General features: G+C 38.4%; 3 protein-coding genes across 3 annotated transcripts in view; 2 read left to right on the top strand and 1 right to left on the bottom strand.

Moving 5' to 3' along the window:
* The first annotated feature begins 1,107 nt into the window (after window positions 1-1,107).
* Targ (Tarag) lies at window positions 1,108-7,775 on the top strand. The gene is made up of 10 exons (XM_017621139.1): window positions 1,108-1,133; window positions 1,196-2,204; window positions 2,268-2,445; window positions 2,519-2,659; window positions 2,728-2,993; window positions 3,067-3,193; window positions 6,385-6,659; window positions 6,718-6,985; window positions 7,048-7,284; window positions 7,471-7,775. Exons 1-10 carry the CDS (start codon window positions 1,108-1,110, stop codon window positions 7,773-7,775), a joined length of 2,832 nt encoding a protein of 943 aa, XP_017476628.1.
* Window positions 7,776-13,351: 5,576 nt separating this feature from the next.
* mspo (M-spondin) overlaps window positions 13,352-21,654 on the bottom strand; it is a gene marked incomplete at its 5' end in the record, with an annotated part of 40,703 nt that continues 32,400 nt past the window's right edge. The window contains 2 exons of the mRNA XM_017621138.1: window positions 13,352-13,466; window positions 13,891-14,334. Of these exons, the coding sequence (XP_017476627.1) occupies window positions 13,454-13,466; window positions 13,891-14,334 (457 nt within the window). The remainder of the gene's footprint in view (window positions 13,467-13,890; window positions 14,335-21,654) is intronic.
* Window positions 20,003-21,654, top strand: part of LOC108366677 (translation initiation factor IF-2-like) — a 1,984-nt gene continuing 332 nt past the window's right edge. The window contains exon 1 of the mRNA XM_017621140.1: window positions 20,003-20,662. Within this exon, the coding sequence (XP_017476629.1) occupies window positions 20,003-20,662 (660 nt within the window). The remainder of the gene's footprint in view (window positions 20,663-21,654) is intronic.

Below are 21,654 nucleotides of genomic sequence, written 5' to 3'. Positions count from 1 at the left end.
CTTAATAATTCATTTAACTTATAAAAAAATGTTAATATAATTTTTTATTGATCTAATTTTTTAACAGGTGGCAACTTTTTAAAAAAAAATAAACCTTTTATTGTCCACAGGTCAAGCTTTTTAATCTGGCACTTCATTTTTGAAAATGGAACGAATCGTGCAGATCTCAAGGCACTGATAAAAAATTAAAAAATTTTTTATCACGTAAACGGTTTTTATTTCTTCGTTTGAAAGCTAAAAGCCCGTGCTATTTAATAAAATAATAAAAAATAACCTATTTTTACATATATTTTTTATCCATTCCATTAAATATTAGCATTTTTTGAAATTATGTTAAAAAAAATTGTGTTTTTGGAACTCCGCAGGGACACCCTGTGTTTAATTTTATTCCAAAATTTTAATTCCTGTAAATCTCTACGATGTATATGAAAACAAGAAACGTCAAACCAATATTTTATCTCAAAGAATATATTTTTGAAATTTTTTTCTGTGAATAGCTTACGCATGGCTATGCTCTTATTAAAATTCTTAGTATAAAATTTGTCGACTTTAGTGCCTTCCTGGCGGCATATTATTAATTTTTTAGAGGAATGTCTGTTTAATTCTTTTTAGTGGATAAATTGCTTTTCCAAAAATACCAAACAAGTTCACATTGCAGATAACGAATTTTTCGATTTTTGGCCACTTAGGCGGCACTGTGCGGCTGCTTGCTAGAACCATGATAAAAACATAGCAAGGTATAACCGTTCTCTCAATTTGTCGGCCATGATTTTTTTTTGAAGTTTGCCAACATTTTAAAATCATATAAAAGTGAAAATAAAAAATTGAAATTGTTCGAAATTGTTGTTGCTTGAGATTGAAAATGAAAATGTGTGTGTGAGTTTGTGAGTAAATTTAAAAATTAAATTGTTTGGAAACGTCAAGAATCTTAAAAGTGACTCTCAGCGGTTCTACCTTACTATATTTGTATCATGGCTAGAACTTAGCTGATTTCGATTTATATTTGATTTTTTATGACATTCTAATATTTGATGAATTGAATACAAACAAAATACAAAAATAAACTATTTAAAATCGCTGAGCATTCAAACATCCATCCAATACAAAATGACTGATAAATCACAAGAAAAGGGGTAAATTTGTTAAATCTGCCATCATCTATAAATAAATGCATATTTTTCACTAAACTGCACAGCAAAGCTAAACATACGCCGCCCACATCTTCCGCGAACGATGTTACACCATATTATTCCGTACTAAGTTTCGACTCTCCACTGCAAACGAGTGCACGCACATCGCGCTACCAGTCCGCTCTATCGGCAACGCCTCAGTCGTCGCCCGTACTACATCCAAATCAGCGCAAAGCATCAACGAAAGCTCGAAATCTTGCTCCTGTTGGCACAGTCACTGAAGGTGCGCTCCGAGATACAAGTGACCAAACCACATCCAGCATTAGGCCATTCAATATCGAACAGCCAAAAACAGATGAATACGCTACGCAGACTTCAAATGAAGTCCAGCTTACAGCAGAGATAGCTGCGCAAACCACATCTAGAATAAATGAATTCGCCGCAAACACTTCGACCATCATCATAGATACTCGAGAAGGTAGAGACACTGCAACTGAGCTTAATCGTGAAAATAACGTAGAGGTTGCCACGGACCAACGAGTTTTGACAGAGGCCGGCGTACAAGCCACACAAAGCACCGTCGAGTTAGGTGTGCAAACAGAGGCACCTATGGGCGAAAGCAGCATAGCTGAAACATCATTTGATAGCGCAACCACTTCAGTTGATGAGGTGCACCTTTATGGTAAGGAGCTGGTACCGGAAATGGTGCGTCGCGTGAAGAAGTATACAAAGCAGCGCGTTATTAACGAACCACAATTAAAAGATGAATCTTCGTATACCTTTTCAAAGCGACGTTCAAAACCTGCGCAAGCAAGCGGTAGCACTATTGCATCGGCCAGCTTGGAGAGCCTATCGTATGAAGATATTCACAGCGCAAATATAGAACAAGTAACCGAAATGTCCTCACCGTTGACCCATAACGAGGATCGTAATGAATTGGAAGCTCAAGAGTCTGATGTACCAGTAGAGAAGCTACCGGTACCGACTAAAGGCTGGCAGAGTTCAACATCACTGTCCAGTGAACCGAATTCGCCTGCAGAATTTCCCACCTTTCTAGAACTGGGCAATGGTTTTGTAAGTACACTCGCTCGCTTAATGCAATCTTTGGAGCTTTCGTCACTTCTCAACTCCCCACAGCTGTATATGATCATACCACCGGATGGCGGTTACGGCTGGCTCATTGTGCTCATCTCCTTCCTTTGTCAGGTTATCGTCGATGGTATCATATATTCAATTGGCATATTGCTGCCCTGCATTGCCGATGATCTTGGCGAGACGCAAACCACTGTTGTGCTTGTCGCTGCGGTACAAGTTGGTAAAGAGCGCTCATGCACCTACAGTGGCGAATTGTTAAATAAAAGCTTGAAAAGGGTTTTATTTTCTTACAGGACCTGTAGCGAGCGCATTCATTAATAAGTATGGCTTTCGACCGGTGGCTTTCGGCGGCGCTATATGTTCAATGGTGTTCATATTAATTGGCACTTACAGTCACAATATGATAATGTTAATCGTTTTCTATGGTGCATTGGGTGAGTTTAAATGTAACAAATTTATGCTGATTCTACCTTCGTGACTGATCCCAATCTTCTTGTCCCAGGTGGCTCTTCGCTCAGCCTGATATGGATCTCCTCGCAACTGATCATTGGCTATTATTTTGAACGTTACCGTCCCATCGCCAATGGCTTTTCATGTTCGGGCGCCGGTGCCGGTATTTTGATCTTCTCCTCTATGAATGCGGAATTATGTCCGAAAATAGGTTGGCGCAATACCTCGCGGATTCATGCGGTATTGCTACTCTGCGTTCTACTAATGGCGATCACGTTCATTGAGGTAACTCCAACACGTATCGCAGCAGTGAAAAAGGTGCGTTGATAACGAAAAGCTCCGTAAAATACCAGTAAAAAGAGAAACTAAACAAAAAAAAAAATCATTTCAGGAGGTCGATACCTCTTCATCGAGTGAGGACAGTTCTGTGCCTTTCAGTGAAGTACGTTACTCGCAGTATCATGTGTCGCACTTTCTAATACCAGCATCCGAACATAGGAGTTTGGAACAAATGTTTGGTAAGATCATTACCATTTTTGTGGAAAGCTTTCCTGACACTCCATAATGTAGCGAGACTTGAAAATTTAATTTAGGTAAGGTTATCTTGGTTGTCCCCATACAGCACATGATAGGGACACACTTATGTGTGACACTGTGTGCCCATTGTGATGCCATATTAGAGACTCCTTACATCGCTTCTCATACCTTAGAATTAAAAGCCATTTGTAGCCCTAACGAAGCGCACAAAATCGTGGGCTAATGCAGTTCAGCCAAACTTTCAAAAGAATCGTGGAGAAAAGATCGCCGACGAGCCCTTATTATAACGGCAGCTACGAAAGTAGTCGTTTGACTGCATACTCATCTTACTAGCGTGGGTTCCCATCAGGTCGGAATAGTGGTAGCTCTAAGCGGAGTAGAGAGCTGGGTCTATGCTTATCCAATCTGTCCCAAATATGGGTTCCGTAGACCATCTTTTATTTGCCCGTTTGACTTGTGAGTTTGCTCAACCAAAGTTTTTTTCAGCCTAAAGCTCCAGGATCAATGTATAAAGATGGGTCTTCAGGTGTTTGCCATTAGGTTTCCCTTAAAATGGGCTCTTTCTTGAATAGGCCGTAGAGGACTTTCTCTGGTAACCTAATTAAATGCTATAAGATGCATTGAAAGACTGACTGGGTCAATGTTCCAAGTAGACTAAAGTGCTCAGTAGTTCTTGCTTAAACTTTTATCCGATCGTTGCATTTTTGAGTTCGTAGCTCTGGTATGTGGAAGGCTTCAACTTTACTGATACTGAGGTTTTTCATTGAATTTCTTAGAATTTATCCTACGCGGCTCTAGGTTTACGCTGCGCTCCATCGAAAGAATAAACATTCTTCCTTACAATTGATCTGATGTGGTGGATGTCAAGCTCTTTGTTTCCAGGACTACCAATTTGTTTTGGAATTTTTGAGCACCTGGCCGCCGGTTTTCCTTGTAGAGATTTGGCTACACTTACCTCCGTTATCTCCTTTTTGAGCTCATCTCGAGATTTCCCTTCTACGTTGACCACGCCCGCAAAATGAATCTGTTGGCTTTGGCGCATTAGGGTCGCGTATCAGTTGACCCGTTCTGCGGCCTCTTGCATGATTTATAGGCGGAAAGGCATGGTTTCCGTATCACGGCGTTGCTGAGTCGGTGCACGCGATCGGAATGGCCAACTTTCCCATCCACTTTCGCGGCTTAGTTCATCTGCTAACAACGGTCGGAAAGGCCGAGTTTCCGATCCTCTGCTTGCGATCTGTTGGAGAGTCCGAGTTTCGCCTGAGGATTCGGATGTCTCGCCTTATGCACGAAGTGGGCTGGTCGTGTTTCCATAATCGTATGTGTTTATGGGCAAGACGTGCTCGGATTAAAAGGTCAGCCTTTTTGGGTAGTGTACTTAGCACAAGCCATTCGGCGATTGAATAAATAAAGAAGGATCAGACAGGTTTACGGGAAGCTCGGTAATAAATATCACAGTCTGAAGGCCCGTCATCCATAAAAATGATTAAAAATTATCCACCACATTCGAAAAGGTACCCCGGCCGGAGGTTTTTCACTTTCCACAAAATATTTTTACAAAGGCTTGCCTGTGGTCGGTTTGGTCAAAAGCTGAAGTAGTACGCTGGCAATCCAGTATCGAGTATAGGTCTTATCGCCCAANTTGCCTGTGGTCGGTTTGGTCAAAAGATGAAGTAGTACGCTGGCAATCCAGTATCGAGTATAGGTCTTATCGCCCAACCATCGCAGTGGATAATTGTGACTGTGGGAAGCAGTGACGGTAGAGAGAGAAAGAGAGAGAAAGAGAGAGAAAGAGAGAGACTGGCGACGGCCTGTATCGGCGGCTTACAATTACAATGAGACAAATGCTGTTGGTGTCGGTAGACAACCGGTGGCTATCGTCGATGAGGGCAACTGGTGTCAGGATTGGTGACTTTCGGCAATAAAATTCAGAGCACTAATGTCGACCAGTGCATGTACAATTGAGAGTACTGGTGGCAACCGATTGATGTACGGGTGGGCCTTTTTTTTAGTGCTTGTCGTTAACGGTAAGTCTCTTGGTTAGTGCTGATAGACCGTCTGCTAGTGACTTAAGTACGAACGCGATTTGCTGCAACCGCCCCTCCTACAGCCTCACTTACCGCTGGCTTTAAACCAGGGGCCTATTTCATAAAAGTGACAAGTGCGACAATTGTCGATTTTTCTATAAAGCCAGAATTGTTGGCGATATTTTTCCTGTTTCATATACGTTTGTAGGCAACTGTGAAAATTTTCGAAAAACGACAGTGATAATACGGAATATTGTCGACAATTGTGNGGTGCGACATTGTCGATTTTTCTATAAAATTTCGGAGCCAGAATTGTTGGCGATATTTTCCCTGTTTCATATACGTTTGTAGGCAACTGTGATAATTTTCGAAAAACGACAGTGATAATACGGAATATTGTCGACAATTGTGCAGACAACTGTCACTCTGACAAAATTGTCGCGACAAAACCAAATAGCTCCGTCGGAAAGCTTTCACCGGAGAGTTTTGTAAATTTATTTATATTGTAATTGTGCGCATTTAACTACTTTTCAATAATTTGAACATTTCATAAAACTAAAATGATGCAAATGCAATTATTACATATGATTTACAAATAAATTTCATATGACTGGCGAGGATTTTTTCAACGACAATTTTAAATCCCGACAATGACAATTTGTCACTTTTTAAATGGAATTTCTCATGGAATTCAAGAGTTGGTCACAATTGTTTTTATGAAACAGATCCCCCACCAAACTGTCGAATTGTCACTGACAACATGGAAAATGTCTGTCGTTACAAAATTATCACTGTCTCTTTTTGAAATAGGCCCCAGGAGTACCCGGCTAGGGCTTCTGAGTGAGAGACGTTTACTTTTTCTGAAGTCTCTAAGGCCATCCGTCGATCCGTCGCTGTTGGGTCTAATTGGCAGAAAAAATAGACTGAAGTCTCGAAGGCATTATGATGAATGCTGTATCTTCATATTCTCAACATTTTCTCTTTTGAAGAGGTCCCAAGGCCAAGAGAAGGTATATATAGTATATTTAGCCGGTATAGTCTTAGTGGTACGTTGAGTTGTGCCCACATGGAATTCAGCTCCGCCTTCTAAATCGTGTTTCGCTCATTTCAAAATACTAACAACAAATTATTTTTACATTTCTCAGAGGTGTACCAGCCAAAAAGCGTAAGCACTATCGATAAATTATGTCCATGTTGTCGCAGAGTTACCAAACAAATTGAGCGCGTCGACGAAAAAGATGTAGTGGGTGTGGAATATGACAATGAAAATCTGCAAGGACTTCAGAATTATGTACTACGCGTGGATCCCATAGAAAGAGAAGATCTTTTCTATACAGGCACAGCTGAATATGATGAGAACGATGTGCCAGCCACTAGTCGACGCACAACGGGTCATCTAATATTAATCGATAAAGAGCGGGTAAATGCTAAGATAAATGAACGCAAGAATTAGTTTGATTTACTCTCGTAACCCTTAGGCCGCTACCGTACATTATTCACTATCGATAATGCGCGCGCAGCGTCAGCATAAGACCGTACGTCGCACTCTGACCGAGTTGCGACATCGTCACAAATATCCTTATTTGGCCTACATATCGCCGCGTAATTGGATGCCGTCGAAGTTATTCAATGCATTTGCGAAACTTTTCGATACGAGTTTGTTGAACATAATGGAATTTCGTTTGCTACTATTGTCGGCTTTCATCTTTTCCATGGGCTTCAATATACCATTCGTTTACTCGAAGAGTGAGAAAATGAGTTACACAGTGAAAAAATAAGATTATAAATGTTGCTTTTGTTGCTTTTAGTACGCGCTGCAATTGATCCTTTCAACTCCAGTCTAATCTCAACAACTATTGGGCTCTCAATATTTGTATTCTGCATAGCGTCTGGCTTTATTGCAAATAGATATCGTTCGCAAACGATTTACGTCTGTGGCGGCGGCATTGTCTTCGCTGGCTTGGCAGTGTTGGTGAGCGCATTTTATGGCGAAGATGTTGTGTGGTTTCAATATACATATGCGATCTGCTATGGTGTGGCGCGAGGTGAGCGAATTTTAAACTCACTAATACTTAATACGAGGTGTCTCATACCAAAGAAACTACAATACCCGGTACATCACTGAAGGCGCCTCCTAAATAACTTTCATATTCGCGCTCATATCAATCTCTCATACGCTGCTATCTATCCATCATTCAATCAGATGTTCTTATACATATCTCTTTTTTTAGCTTTCTTCTCAACTCTTCGCGCTATTATCTATGTACGCACTTTAGGCTTGGACAAACTAACTAATGCTTTTGGTCTCACTGGTCTCGCCATGGGTTTTGGCGTCTTTCTGGGCACCACAATTGCTGCAGTTCTCAACGGTTGGACAAAACATTATAATGCCGCATTTGCTTTCTCTGGAATTTGCTTAATTATAGCTGGGGTATTGAAAATAATCTTACCAACTCTAATACATTATAGGATTAAACGCTTAATGGATATGTCAGAAGCGAATGCAAATGTTAAAGCAAATAAGAATAATAAATAGTGCTCTAGGAAAATGCGTTGAACTTAATTTAATGAAAATAAAACGTAAATAGTTATAATCCTGTTCTTGCTTGCCTTAAGAGACAGTAAATGTTAGAATATTTTCCCAGAGATGCAAGTTACAGGTCTTTTCTGCGCTGGTTATAAAAATTTTTTAACCGGCACATATAGTTCGCGTAAATTTTTAAACCCTTTTCGCATTCTGTGTTCTCTTGTAACCGGTAAATTTTGTTACCATCTCATAAGCTGGTAACAAAATATTGCCTCGTGAAATAAGCAATGCCAGATTTTCCACAGTTCTTCATAGCTGAATTGCTGAATATTTTAACTGCATTATCAACGTACCTACACTGAGGGAAATAATGCAGAGTAAAAATGGATACTTTATATTTGTTTATCAAAAATAGTATTTTCATACAAATATTTATTACGAACGTAATTTTCGAATTGGACCAATTTTCTACTACGACTGCTTTCTTCGAATTTTTTACAATTTTTAATCAAATATTTCTTTAGTTTATGAACTTAATTCTTACCTTGTCAAAAGCAACAAATAGTCGCACACAGCGTAAGCGAAGAAGGTGTATTACTTTTCCCGCTAGGTTGCTTGGGGTTTTGATCTTTGAAAACAAAAAATATCATAATAACTTAGTTGGACTAAGAAATATAAAATAAAATGATCCACAACTGAATGAGATTGGCCTAGTATTAGGTAACATTATATTTGCCTATATGATGGAAATAATCACTATAAACATATCTTTCTGAAATGATTCAAAGTTGGACCCAAATTTATATTCTGAAATATTTCGTTTAACCTTGTTTTAGTCGTTAGAACTCCACATTTATTAGCTGTTTAAATATTGTACATAAAATCCGCAGAGCCTTTTAATATGCCACAACACATGTGTTTTTGTTGTTGTACTTAACTATGCATCAATTGGCTGGTCTATCGTTTATTGTCGTCAACTGATGGTAGGCCCAGGAACCGTTTTGTTTCAGACTTTTATCGGTAGTGCCTTTTTTAACCTATAAATGACCTTCCAACTTCAACTCGTCCTGGACTTCTTAAATGAGTGAAAATGATTTTATTGGAGAACAAAAAATATGGATTACCAAGTCGGAGATTCTCTATCTCATAGTCATATTAACGACTTAAAATTTTCGCCCGGATGTGCATTATCTTAAGCGGAAGTGCTTTCCAGAAAAAGTCTCCGACAGAAACTATGTGTTTTTGTTCGCAGCATCCAAATTCGTAGTAAAAACATATATTCCCAATTTAAAAAAATAGACTTCCGGTCAGTTTGATTCTCTTCCACTCGAAATTGTATTTTTATCCTCCGGTCGAAACTGGAAGTCGCTTTTACTACCAAAGGATAGAGATTTCCCGATTCGTAAGGTAATACTCTTGCGTTTTTTTTTTTAATAAAACTCATCTCCCTCCATTTTCGAGGGGGTGGACGGGTGTTCTTCTATATAAGTTGATGGATTCAAAAACTAATTTATTTAAATGCAGTATTTCTGGAACCCTATAAGTAAGAACAACATTTATTTATTCTTTTTTTAATATTTTTTGCAAAATATTATCTTTTATTACATTTCTCTTTCCAAGCCAGACAGCTGCAGTAGCATGCTTCAGCAAAGATTTACACGATACACGTTAATTTTACAATTTTTTTGTTTGAATTTTTTCCTTATATTGTCCATGTGTTGTTTTTTTTTGTTTTGTTTCCAGAACTACATATGTATTAGTTTTATAAATACAAACACATAATGCCTAGTAATTAAGCAAAATGTCACTTTATTAAATAAAAATAAATTGATAATATTTTTAAGTTTTTAAAATAAAGCGTTTAAGCATATTCTTAGCTTAACTACCAGTTGTCAAGTTGACATAGATCTTTAATGCCTTAAGTTTACAGAAAAATAGTTAAATTCAAGATAGCGACTAGTGAAAAAAAAAACAAATAATTTCTTGACTATTGCATTGCACTTAAGACTTTAATGAAAAATTTAAATTTTTTTTTCAGTTTTCTTATCTTAAACTATACAAGGACTGAAAACATTTCTTTTTTATTTTAAATTTCTAAATTTTTTGCAACTTCTTTGCAATTAAAATCGTTCGTTTTTTTTCGAAAAATTTTTTGAGATTTTTTTTTAATTCGAGAGCACATGCTTTGTAATCGCTTTTAGTATTTACTTAATTACGATTTTTGAATTGATTGTTTGTATTTTATTTTATGTTTTCTTATACTTTTTTTTATATATATCCCTTGTTCAATTTTTGTGGTTGTTAGTTTAGGTTATTAATTACAAGTTTCTACACAAACATAAACATACAGGTCTGTTCCGAAAATCGTACGATTTGAAATCGCTGCAGCTGACAAAATGTTATTAAATAATTGTAGTAAAAGTGATGAATCATAAAAATGGAAATTGCTAAAAATGCAACACTTCCGTCAAGCCCATCGATTTTTGCCTTTTTGATAAGATAGTTATCTGGTTGGGCGCTGCAGTTTGTCCACCAATTGTTAATCGCTGAGAGAGTCGCCAATTTCTCCTCTCCGAGTTTGGCAGTTTTACAATCAAAATTTCTATATAACACCGACCTTTTACAAATTGCGTCGAGTTCAAATCGTACAATTTGCAAAACATACCTGATAAATACAGAATTACTATTGCTATTAATTTCTCTATTTGAGTATACTTTTTGATACTTAAATTGTGTTCTGCATCAGATTAATTACAAGGTTGGGCATTTTGCAACAAACAAAATTAAAAATTTAAAATTCAAACTAAAAATTTATGCTGGTGTAAAAAATTCAATAGTTTATAAACAAAAAATCGTGGTAGAAACGACTTATGAGTAAAAGAAAAAACAAGTGCAAGTTTTTATAATTTTTTTACATAACTAAAGAATGTTAGAAATAAGAATCTTCTAAAATATTTTTTTTTAAGCTGGTTGCATGAAGTTTTTGTGTTGAATTTAACTGAGAATTTATTTAAGTAATGATTTGTATTCAATTTTGCAAATAAGTCTTCGCGCACTTCACACATTTTTCTAAGTGCATGGCTTTCACTTAACCTTTATAGCCCTTCATGCTTTTTCATGGCAGAATAAAATCCAAAGGTTCATGCCGAGGGTCTACCGCTATCTTGAAATACCTTTTTAAATTGGGCCAAATATTGCACTGGCCACAGATTTCGCTACAAGCAAGATAAATAACTGAAGAGTTTCAAACACCTGTCAAAGGCAAAATGACTTCGATCGAATGCTGAGTTTGGGCACTTAGAGCGGAAAAAAAAGAAAATTATTTAATAGGGCCAAATAAAGTCGACGTGAGAAGGGTTGGAACAATTAGAGGACAAACTTCAACAACTACGAAACTCATATAAGGGCCGCATAGAAACACTGCCAGTAGAATTTCTGGGAAGCATTGCAGATAAGAAATGAGACAATACTGGCCCGTGGACCGAAATTAGCCAGGAATTTTTGGAAATCGAGTACTTTATAGGCTGAACGTATCTAATTTTTAATACTCATACACCACTTCTAGATCGTGCATAGGAAATGTACGTTAAACTTTACAATCAACGATCAGTGATTAATTAAGGAAATTGGCGGCCGCTGCACTTTAATGGTTAACCGTGAGGGCTATCATTCCGCTGGGTCTGGGTTCGAGTCCAGTTGCCAACCAACATCAAATGAAATAAAGCAAAAAAGTTTTGTCTAATAGCGGTCGTCCCTCGACAGGCAATGGCAAGTGTATTCTGCCCTGAAAAACAGCTTCTCATTATGGACCAACCGCGATGACTGTGTAGTAAGTATGTACGACAGAGGCTTAACAAGAAATGATATGTAGAATTTCCGAAACTAAACTAATTTACAGCAAGATGCGGTTCGGCATCTTTACAGGACTCTGTGCTATCACACCACTGCTTCGACGATCGTCTGTGTTAACTACATCCCTGTAGAAGTTGCGGGGATGAAGAAAAGAAGATGGACTTACCATTTCCTATGGTAATATCCCATCTTGGCAAAGATAACGGTTGTAACACTCACGCATCTCTTAAGTTTAATTTTTAAAAGTAAGTAATTTAAGAGTTAGTATATGAAATTATTCTACTCGGAACCCGCTGATGGAATTGGGAGCCACTTATTGCGATGGAAAGACCAAGTGGAGAAGGACTTGGCTTCACTAGGCATTTCCAATTGGCGTCAGTTGGCACAGAAGAGAAACGAGTGGCGTGCTTTGTTCAACTCGGCCAAGATTGCTCAGGCGATTACAGCGCCAAATAAGAAGAAGAAGATATATAAAGACACCTCCTGGCACTCATAGCGACTGCCAATTGTTATAACTGTCATGAAGTTCGAAAAAATTAATTTGCAATGACAAAAAAAAATTATGTATTTTGTATAAAAATGTGTTTAATTAAAAAATATCAAACATGTAAAATATTAAAAAAAAAAAATAATGGATTTAATTTTTTTTAATACGAGTAACTTAAAAATATTAGAAGTGTAAAACCTTTAACAAAAGCATTTTAAGTTTTTTAAAAACAAAAAAAAAAAATATTTATTCAAAGCTTTCCTTATATCTACAAAAAATTAAAAATATTTTTTTTATCTTGTAAATAAAACCAAATAACTTTCGATAATCATGTACAGTGCCGGTCACTTGAATAGCACCATCTTTTGATAAAAAAAAGCTTTTTCACACATCTACACTTTCGGTAAAAACTATACCAAAAACTAGCTGTAAGTGAAATTATTTTACCAAAATTGAACGGGGTTTAAAACTGCATGCTTCCAAACACTTTGAAAAATTTTTATAAACTATTTTTGAAGCATGATAAATTTCACATAAGCTTAAAATCGGATCGACTATATGTTATGCTATATTTTTTATAAAAATTACCGAATGCTGAATAAACACAAGAAAACTGTGAATACTGTGGATCAAAAGAGGGCGCTATTTAAGTGACCGGCACTGTATAACACATAAAAAATAATTCAAAACCGGAGAAACTTAGAGCTTTTACTAAAAAAAATACCTAATATGTACACTTCTGAAGAATTTTTGCGAATCAAACTTTCATTGCTACTTAAGGAATTCATTGCTATTATAATAAAATAAAATTAAAATAATAAGAATAGAGTAAAATGTTTAATTTAGTTTAAATTAAAATGTAATGATTTAAGACTAATAGGAATAAAACTGCTTCATTAAAAATTTTGTTTCCCGGCCCTTCATCAATTCAAAGAGGGCAAATTTGGTATTTATACAAAAACCAGAATGAAAAAATTAAATTCTGGAGTGTTTTTTATTAATGAAAACTTAAAAAAAAATTGTATTCAAAATATTTTTTTTTAATGCACACATTGAAAACAAAAAAATAACAATTTTTTTTACTTTTTGTTGCAAAACACCAACATTTAATTTCTCTTAAAAATACGAGTTGGGTTTAATAATTTTAATGCTTTTTATGTTTTTATGCTAAATATTTATTATTTTTCTGTTTTTCTTCATATTTTTTAATTCTTTTTTTACTGTTTTTTATATAGTTCTTTTTACTTAGCAATAATTTTTTTATTTTCTTTTATTTTTGTTAGAATTTTTTTTTGTAAAAGAAATCATACGCTTACGTTACGAACTACGCTTGTTTTCTCTGCGTCCTTCATGTAGTGGACCTGGAAATGCATAAATAAAAAACATTTATGTATATTCAAAAAGATCTTAAGTGCATATATTTTTGTTATTTTTTCTGATTTATGTGCCTTCCACGGATTCGCATTCAATTCATTTCTTTCACTCAGCGCACTGCTTTCAATAAACCCCAACCCAAATTGATATTTTTTAATCCGCAAATTCACTTTTTGCTTCTATTTTTTTCTTAATGCCCCTCCATATACGATCACCAACCCACACAAAATTTTTTAGCTGTCAATCTTTGTCCAGCTAAATGTCACTGCTTGTCCAACTGTCAATTCAGCATTTCGAACCCACCCGCTGGCTGGCAGTATTATAAACACACACACACACACACACACACACACACACACGTATACATGCGCACTCACATTCACTTTAGCGCACAATTTACAATTCACTTACCAATTGAAGTAGGTCGCCGGCGAGTGGCAACCCTTCTCCGTGCCGCACCACTTGGACTCTTGCAGCGCTGGACATGGCCGTCCGCCACGCTTGCCATGCCTGATGACCTTGCGATATCGATGCATCTCACCGATGCCGCAAGTTTTGCTGCAGGCCGACCACTCGGACCAGTGGCTGACGCGGCAATCGCGGGACTTCGTACGTGATTTCGTGCGGCGACGTTTCGGCAGCGGCCCTAACCAATTGGTGGCGGCATAGGAGGTGGAGGAGACGCCTGCGGAGATTGCAGTGGCAGATGAGCTGGAGGCTGAGGTATTGTAGCTAGCCCCCGAGCGGCGATAACTGTTGGCAATGTTTTGCATGATGGCATTTTTATCATTTTTCGGCACTACATTCGTGTTGCTGCCGCTGGAGGCGGAGTTGCTGCTGCTGTTGCTGTTGTAGCTGTAAACGGAGGTAAAAGAAGAGAAGAAAGGAGATTGTGTCAGTTATTAATTTTATACAAACGAGTGTGTATAGATGTACATATATGTCGGGGTGTGTGTGCACTTGGCGCCCCTTCACCCTTTGCGCGGCCCCTCCCTTATGCTGTCATTCGGTTTACTATTCAGCCAGCGTGTGAGCTTTATCTCTTTTTACTTGGCTACTTATGTATTTATGTATGAATTTATGTATGTACTTTTGGGTGTGTATGTAGGTGTAGGTGTGTTTGTGGTTTCGCATTGCCAGCAAGATTGAATATTCCGTGTCGCTGCAATTTCACATGAAATTAATTTCGTGCAATTTCCATTAACCTCAATTGGTAACAGTGAATCAATATTTCTGTGTTAACTCCGGATGAGAGTGTTCGAGGCAGTTGTAAGCGAGGTGAAAAAGCTGAAACTTCGAAAAATAATCAGCGTTTTACTTGGTGAAACTATAGGCTTGAAGAAGTGAACCGAAAAACGAAAAATTTTCACACGAATTTAAGTAAATTTGACATTGATGGACGCGAGGGTTTTAAGCACGATTTTGTTGCAATAATGAGTGTACGAAAAAATGCTTATAGATATTAACAAATCAGTTTTGCCACGAAGTTGATAATTCCGATATTATTGCTTTGCTTAGACAACTTTTTTCGGGGTTTCCTCCTTTTCAAAGGTCGAATCAGTGAATTGCTGGTCGGTTGTGGACTCATACGCATAGGTCTATGGTTCACCACTTGTTGCTATATTGCAGACGTCTTTTGAACTACACTGGCTATATTTTCCCAGCATTCTCTTGCACTTATCGACATGAGCCCTTTTTGTACAGCCATAAGATTATGAAGCATTCAGTAGAATCAAATCTTTCTCTGTTTTCTAGAGCAAAAGCTCTTTTAAAATATCCGTCAGGAAAATCATCTTGAAGGCGGCCACGGTCGAACTTATTCAAGCAGTGCTAAAAGTTAAGTATCCCTTCAAAAAGTCCGTTTTTTCAAGGTCCTTGTTTCAGTGAAAACCTCTTCATTTGCCGGAAATCTCTTGGCCCCAAATATTTTTTGAGGTTTGGTAGGCGCACTGTGGTGAGTGTGAAAAATGTGCTGGATGAGCGAGCGATTCGTTACTTAATTCATGCAATTGGTCATTGCATCTGAAGACATGTGCGTCCGTACATTGTCGTGGGGAAATATTTATCCTTTTATTACTGCATTATTTGTATCTGTTTTTGTCTAAAATTTAACTCAAATCTGTCCAGAGGTTCATAATAATGCATACATATTCGTCAGTGATCTGTCGACAGCCTTGACCTTTTTTGGCGCATGTGCACCCAAAGAAATCCACTATTTTGAATTTGGCTATGTATTGTGGTGGATCGTTGTTTTGCGCGTGATTCCAGAATCCAAGATTGTAAGTCGACGAAAGAAGNCTATAGATATTAACAAATCAGTTTTGCCACGAAGTTGATAACTCCGATATTATAGCTTTGCTTAGACAACTTTTTTCGGGGTCTCCTCCTTTTCAAAGGTCGAATCAGTGAATTGCTGGTCGGTTGTGGACTCATACGCATAGGTCCATGGTTCACCACTTGTTGCGATATTGGTGACGTCTTTTGAACTACACTGGCTATATTTTCTCAGCATTCTCTTGCATTTATCGACATTAGTATTCAATAGAATCAAACCATTTTTTGCACCTAAATACTTTTACTTTACAAAATCGAACTTTTTCTCGCCACAAAAATGCCAACGATTTTATGTTATGGTATGTCGCATGCTCGTCTGCGCGCACACACAGCACTGTTGTTTTCTAGAGCAAAAGCTCTTTTAAGATAACCGTCACGAAAATCATCTTGAAGGCGGCCACGCTCGAACTCATTCAAGCAGTGCTAAAAGTTAAGTATCCCTTCAAAAAGTCGGTTTTTTCAAGGTCCTTGTTTCAGTTAAAACCTCTTCATTTGTCGGAAATCTCTTGGCCCCGAAAATTTTTTGAGGTTTGGTAGGCGCACTGTAGTGAATGTGAAAAATGTGCTGGATGAGCGAGCGATTCGTTACTTAATTCATGCAATTGGCCATTGCATCTGAAGACATGTGCGTCCGAACATTGTCTTGGGGAAATATTTATCCTTTTATTACAGCATTATTTGTATCTGTTTTTGTCTAAAATTAAAGTCAAATCCGTACAGAGGTTCATAATAATGCATACATATTCGTCAGTGATCTGTCGATAGCCTTGACCCTTTTAGGCACATGTGCACCCAAAGAAATACACTATTTTGAATTTGGCTATGTATTGTGGTGGATTCTTGTTTTGCGCGTGATTCCAGAATCCAAGATTGTAAGTCGACGAAAGAAGGAGCTACAACTTATACTGGCATCACCACACTCCGGTCTTCAAGGAAAAGAGCTCAATGGTTCAAGGAACATAAGGATATACTAAACCTAGACCTAGGTAAACTCTAGTGACGACAGAGCAATCTCAAAGCAACTTCAGAACATTAACTTCAGAAATCAAAGAAAGAAATCAATGTAGCTACTGTCTGGAAGAAGAATGCAAAATAGAGCACATAGTACATAAACCAGGTAGCGCACCTCTAGCGTATACTTGAAATATGGAGGAAACATTTCTCCACGCTTTCAAATGGCGAAATAGGTGGCGCAATCGATGAAGTAGAACTATGACAATTCTATAGGTAAGCAGTTTCCATCCTTCTACTCGAAGAAGACGAAGTGATTACAGCAATAAATCGGCTTAAAAACAAAGCCTCTGAAGCCATGTACAGCGCATGTACAAGCTGTAAGGAAAAATTTGGTCTGATCTCCCAATAAAAGGGATTTTGCTGCTGACGTATATCACCGCATAACGTCTTTCGACATGAAGTCCTTCATGAATGAAACGATTATATCTTATGAGAGTGGCTTCACGCTAAATCCTAGTGGCACTATCCCAGTGACGATTGCAGACAAACGTTTTGGTCGTGACTGCCCTGTTTGTACATTACGGTGGTCGNAAGGAACATAAGGATATACTAAACCTAGACCTAGGTAAACTCTAGTGACGACAGAGCAACCTCAAAGCAACTTCAGAACATTAACTTCAGAAATCAAAGAAAGCAATCAATGTAGCTACTGTCTGGAAGAAGAATGCAATATAGAGCACATAGTACATAAACCAGGTAGCGCACCTCTAGCGTATACTTGAAATATGGAGGAAACATTTCTCCACGCTTTCAAATGACGAAATAGGTGGCGCAATCGACGATGTAGAACTATGACAATTTTATAGGTAAGCAGCTTCCATCCTTCTACTCGAAGAAGACGAAGTGATTACAGAAATAAATCGGCTTAAAAACAAAGCCTCTGAAGCCGACGGTATACCAGCTAGGCAGGTAGGGCGCATGTACTAGCTGTAAGGAAAAATTTGGTCTGATGAATACATGCTTCAAGACTGGAATGGTAGTGTAGTTTTCGCAATCTTCCAATAAAAGGGATTCTTCTGCTGACGCATATCACCGCATAAGGTCTTTCGACATGAAGTCCTTCATGAACGAAATGATTTTATCTTATGAGAGTGGCTTCATGCTAAATCCTAGTGGCACTATCCCAGTGACGATTACAGACAAACGTTTTGGTCGTGACTGCCCTGTTTGTACATTACGGTGGTCGTTAGAAATCAAGTGAATGATTGTATTTAATCGGTAATACCACGGGCATAGATAGCACATATAAATTTTGATACCGATTAGAGAGAGTTAAGGCGTGTCGCACAGGGACCATAGTCGTTTTCAGTTTCAGCCGAAACCGACAAACTATGGCCTGCTTTTCAAAGTTTTTAGATCTCTGTCGACATCGATTCTTCAAAGGAAATAATCATCAACATATTTTTCGACATCAAAACTATCGATATGAGAGTAATGACGTATCAGCACATTAAAATAATTTTATCTAGTACCGATAAGCGTGATAAAATATGAACACCCCTAATATAAACACATACATTATATAGCGAGAGTCATAAAATCTTGAGTTACACAAATTTTTCAATTGAAGTAATCTGGCTAAATTCTTAAGCGTAAAAATCTCATAAATATTGGAAGTCTGATTTCCCGCTATTTATTTCACAACCTGTGCCCTTGCGATGTGAATGTCATTGGCTTAAACGTTGTTTGATAAGATAATGTCACGAGTCGATGACGTCACCNGCACATATAAATTTTGATACCGATTAGAGAGAGTTAAGGCGTGTCGCAAAGGGGTCAAAGGCCACATGCCTCTATGGAGACTCAAAAAATTAAAAATATTTTTTTCATTTAGTAACCAAAATTGATACTACTAATATCGAAGATATCACATATAAATGTTTGCCCCGATTGGAGTCGGTTAAGATGCTCCACTGAAAATTTCCTTGCACTCGGCACCTATGGGGTCGACAATAAAAGCAAGGACGTCCACGCAGCGCATGGAAGGATATATTAACGCTGAGCTTGTCTGCACTTGGAGTGAATTACTGGTGAAAGTTTGCAGAGGAGAGAAGCAATCGAAAGAGGTTTTTAGTTTCAGCCGAAACCGACAAACTATGGCATGCTTTTCAAAATTTTTAGATCTCTGTCGACATCGATTCTTCAAAGGAAATAATCATCAACATATTTTTCGACAACAAAACTATCGATATCAGAGTAAGGCCTATCAGTACATTCAAATAATTTTATCTAGTACCGATAAGCGTGATAAAATATGAACACCCCTAATATAAACACATACATTATATAGCGAGAGTCATAAAATCTAGAATTACACAAATTATTTCAATTGAAGTAATCAGGCTAAATTCTTAAGCGTAAAAATCTCATAAATATTGAAAGTCTGATTTCCCGCTATTTATTCCACAACCTGCGCCCTTGCGATGTGAATGCCACTGGCTTAAACGTTGTTTGATAAGATAATGTCACGAGTCGATGACGTCACCTTTTCCGCATATCAAAATTTGAATTAGGAAATGATTGATTTGCCTCATATGAAATGAAAATACTTGCAACAATGAAAGTCCACTGTCACTGTTATCAAAAATCACAAAACAGTTGAAAACGCTTTTCGTACGAAGACAAACTAAAGAGCTAAAGTGAAATTTCATTGGAGCTAAGCACTAAAATAGGGAAAAACTTAAAACCAGCCCAGCATCGCCATGCGTGGACACGGTGGATTTAGAGCCACACCCGGTCCGGTAAGAATGAATATGGCTATGCGTGCACCTGCCATGAGAATGGGAGGCCCAGGCCCAGCAAGAGTGGGACTGAGTACGGCTGGTCCAGGTCCAGTTAGAGTGGGCGGTGGCATGCCAGCACCGGGCCCTGCCTTCGGCGGTCGTCCAGGTCCAGGTGGACCTCCGCCAAATCCCGGCGCANGTTTGATAAGATAATGTCACGAGTCGATGACGTCACCTTTTCCGCATATCAAAATTTGAATTAGGAAATGATTGATTTGCCTCATATGAAATGAAAATACTTGCAACAATGAAAGTCCACTGTCACTGTTATCAAAAATCACAAAACAGTTGAAAACGCTTTTCGTACAAAGACAAACTAAAGAGCTAAAGTAAAATTTCATTGGAGCTAAGCACTAAAATAGGGAAAAACTTAAAACCAGCCGAGCATCGCCATGCGTGGACACGGTGGATTTAGAGCCGCACCCGGTCCGGTAAGAATGAATATGGCTATGCGTGCACCTGCCATGAGAATGGGAGGCCCAGGCCCAGCAAGAGTGGGACTGAGTACGGCTGGTCCAGGTCCAGTTAGAGTGGGCGGTGGCATGCCAGCACCGGGCCCTGCCTTCGGCGGTCGTCCAGGTCCAGGTGGACCTCCGCCAAATCCCGGCGCAACACGTCCACCACCGCCAGCCGGACCCACACAAGTGAATGTGAACGTCAATTCAGCTCCACGACCTGTGGTGAACGAAGTAGTTGTAGTTGGTGGTGGAGCACCGGTGCTACCAGGTGCCGGTCTCATGATTGGTGCTTCACTGGTTACCGGAGCGGCGATGGGTGCGATGGCAGCATCAGCCATGTCTGGACCGAGAGTTGTGGCTGCACCAATGCCACAGCAATCAACTGTGATTGTGAATACGCCTGGGGTACAGCAGCAGCAGCAGCAGCCAACATCGACAGTTGTGGTTAATTCGGGTAATTCGTCACAGACAACAACGCCTGCGGGCTCCAGTGTGGTTGTAAATTCTGGTGCGGGCTTTGCAGCTGCACCAACGGCAATTGTAGTGGAGGGAGGCAATCAAAGGCAGCAACCAGCGACGGTGATCACCGAGACAGTGGTTATACCACCGAAGCCGAGTAGTTGCTGTTGTGTCATTTTATAAGTTGAGATGGAAAATTCAGGCATAATAAGGGACTTTATAAGTAATACTTATCTAAATTATTATAAGATAAACTATTGTTCCATGTGTGAATTTGCAATAATTTTTTTATAAGTTTGCCCACTCTATGTACAAAGTGGGTTTGTGAAATCCAAGCGCTATGAAATGATGAGGTATCAACTTGTGAACTATCGTCCACTTTTATAAAAGACTTCTTGTGGTGGTTTTGTCTAGTTAAACTGAAAATGAAACGAAGTTTCGTTGTTTAAAATTATTAACTTTTTTTTAAGAATCTGAGCACAAAAATTTAAAATAAAAACTGCAAGTGTCAACCATTTGCAATATTTGAGTGTGTAAATAAAGCCGTATGCAATATCAAAGTGAAGGTAAAACAGTTTTCTTTCACAGAAAACGCATCTATTTAGATTAGTGCTACGGAAGGCAGTCGAGAAAAAAGAAGAGGCGGATAGAAATAATCGCAATAAACCTCAAGACCGAAGTCTTTCCGTAAATGTACACACGCTCGCGAGGATCAGGGAAGAAACGAATTTGTCAAATATAAAGAAATTGGTAAGGTATCGGGGTCTAAGCTCCAGTTCGACGGCATTCATATTCGCCAGGTCTTTTGCTGGTCGATTGATTGGACGCAGAATATTTCGATATTTCGAATGGCTGCGTATGGCAGTTTTTATGAAAATCAATGTCTTGCTGAGATATTGAAATTAACCATAAACGATTGTTGGAGAGTAAGACCCGGACGTGAAAGTGACCGGGTAGACCATAANGAAGACAAACTAAAGAGCTAAAGTGAAATTTCATTGGAGCTAAGCACTAAAATAGGGAAAAACTTAAAACCAGCCCAGCATCGCCATGCGTGGACACGGTGGATTTAGAGCCACACCCGGTCCGGTAAGAATGAATATGGCTATGCGTGCACCTGCCATGAG

Source organism: Rhagoletis zephyria, unplaced genomic scaffold (genome assembly GCF_001687245.7).
Source record: "Rhagoletis zephyria isolate East Lansing unplaced genomic scaffold, Rhagoletis_zephyria_1.1 Rzeph_scaffold_02372, whole genome shotgun sequence".
Classification (NCBI taxonomy): Eukaryota; Metazoa; Arthropoda; class Insecta; order Diptera; family Tephritidae; genus Rhagoletis; species Rhagoletis zephyria.
The sequence above is the reverse complement of the archived record's forward strand: the minus strand, read 5'-3'. Positions and strand labels throughout refer to the sequence as shown.

Bases quoted from the DNA above. Each gene is read 5' to 3' on its own strand.
- Targ (XM_017621139.1), top strand. From the start codon at position 1,108: ATGACTGATAAATCACAAGAAAAGGG. The intron at 2,994-3,066 runs GTGCGTTGATAA...AAATCATTTCAG, and splicing joins GTATCGCAGCAGTGAAAAAG to GAGGTCGATACCTCTTCATC. The intron at 7,285-7,470 runs GTGAGCGAATTT...CTCTTTTTTTAG, and splicing joins CTGCTATGGTGTGGCGCGAG to CTTTCTTCTCAACTCTTCGC.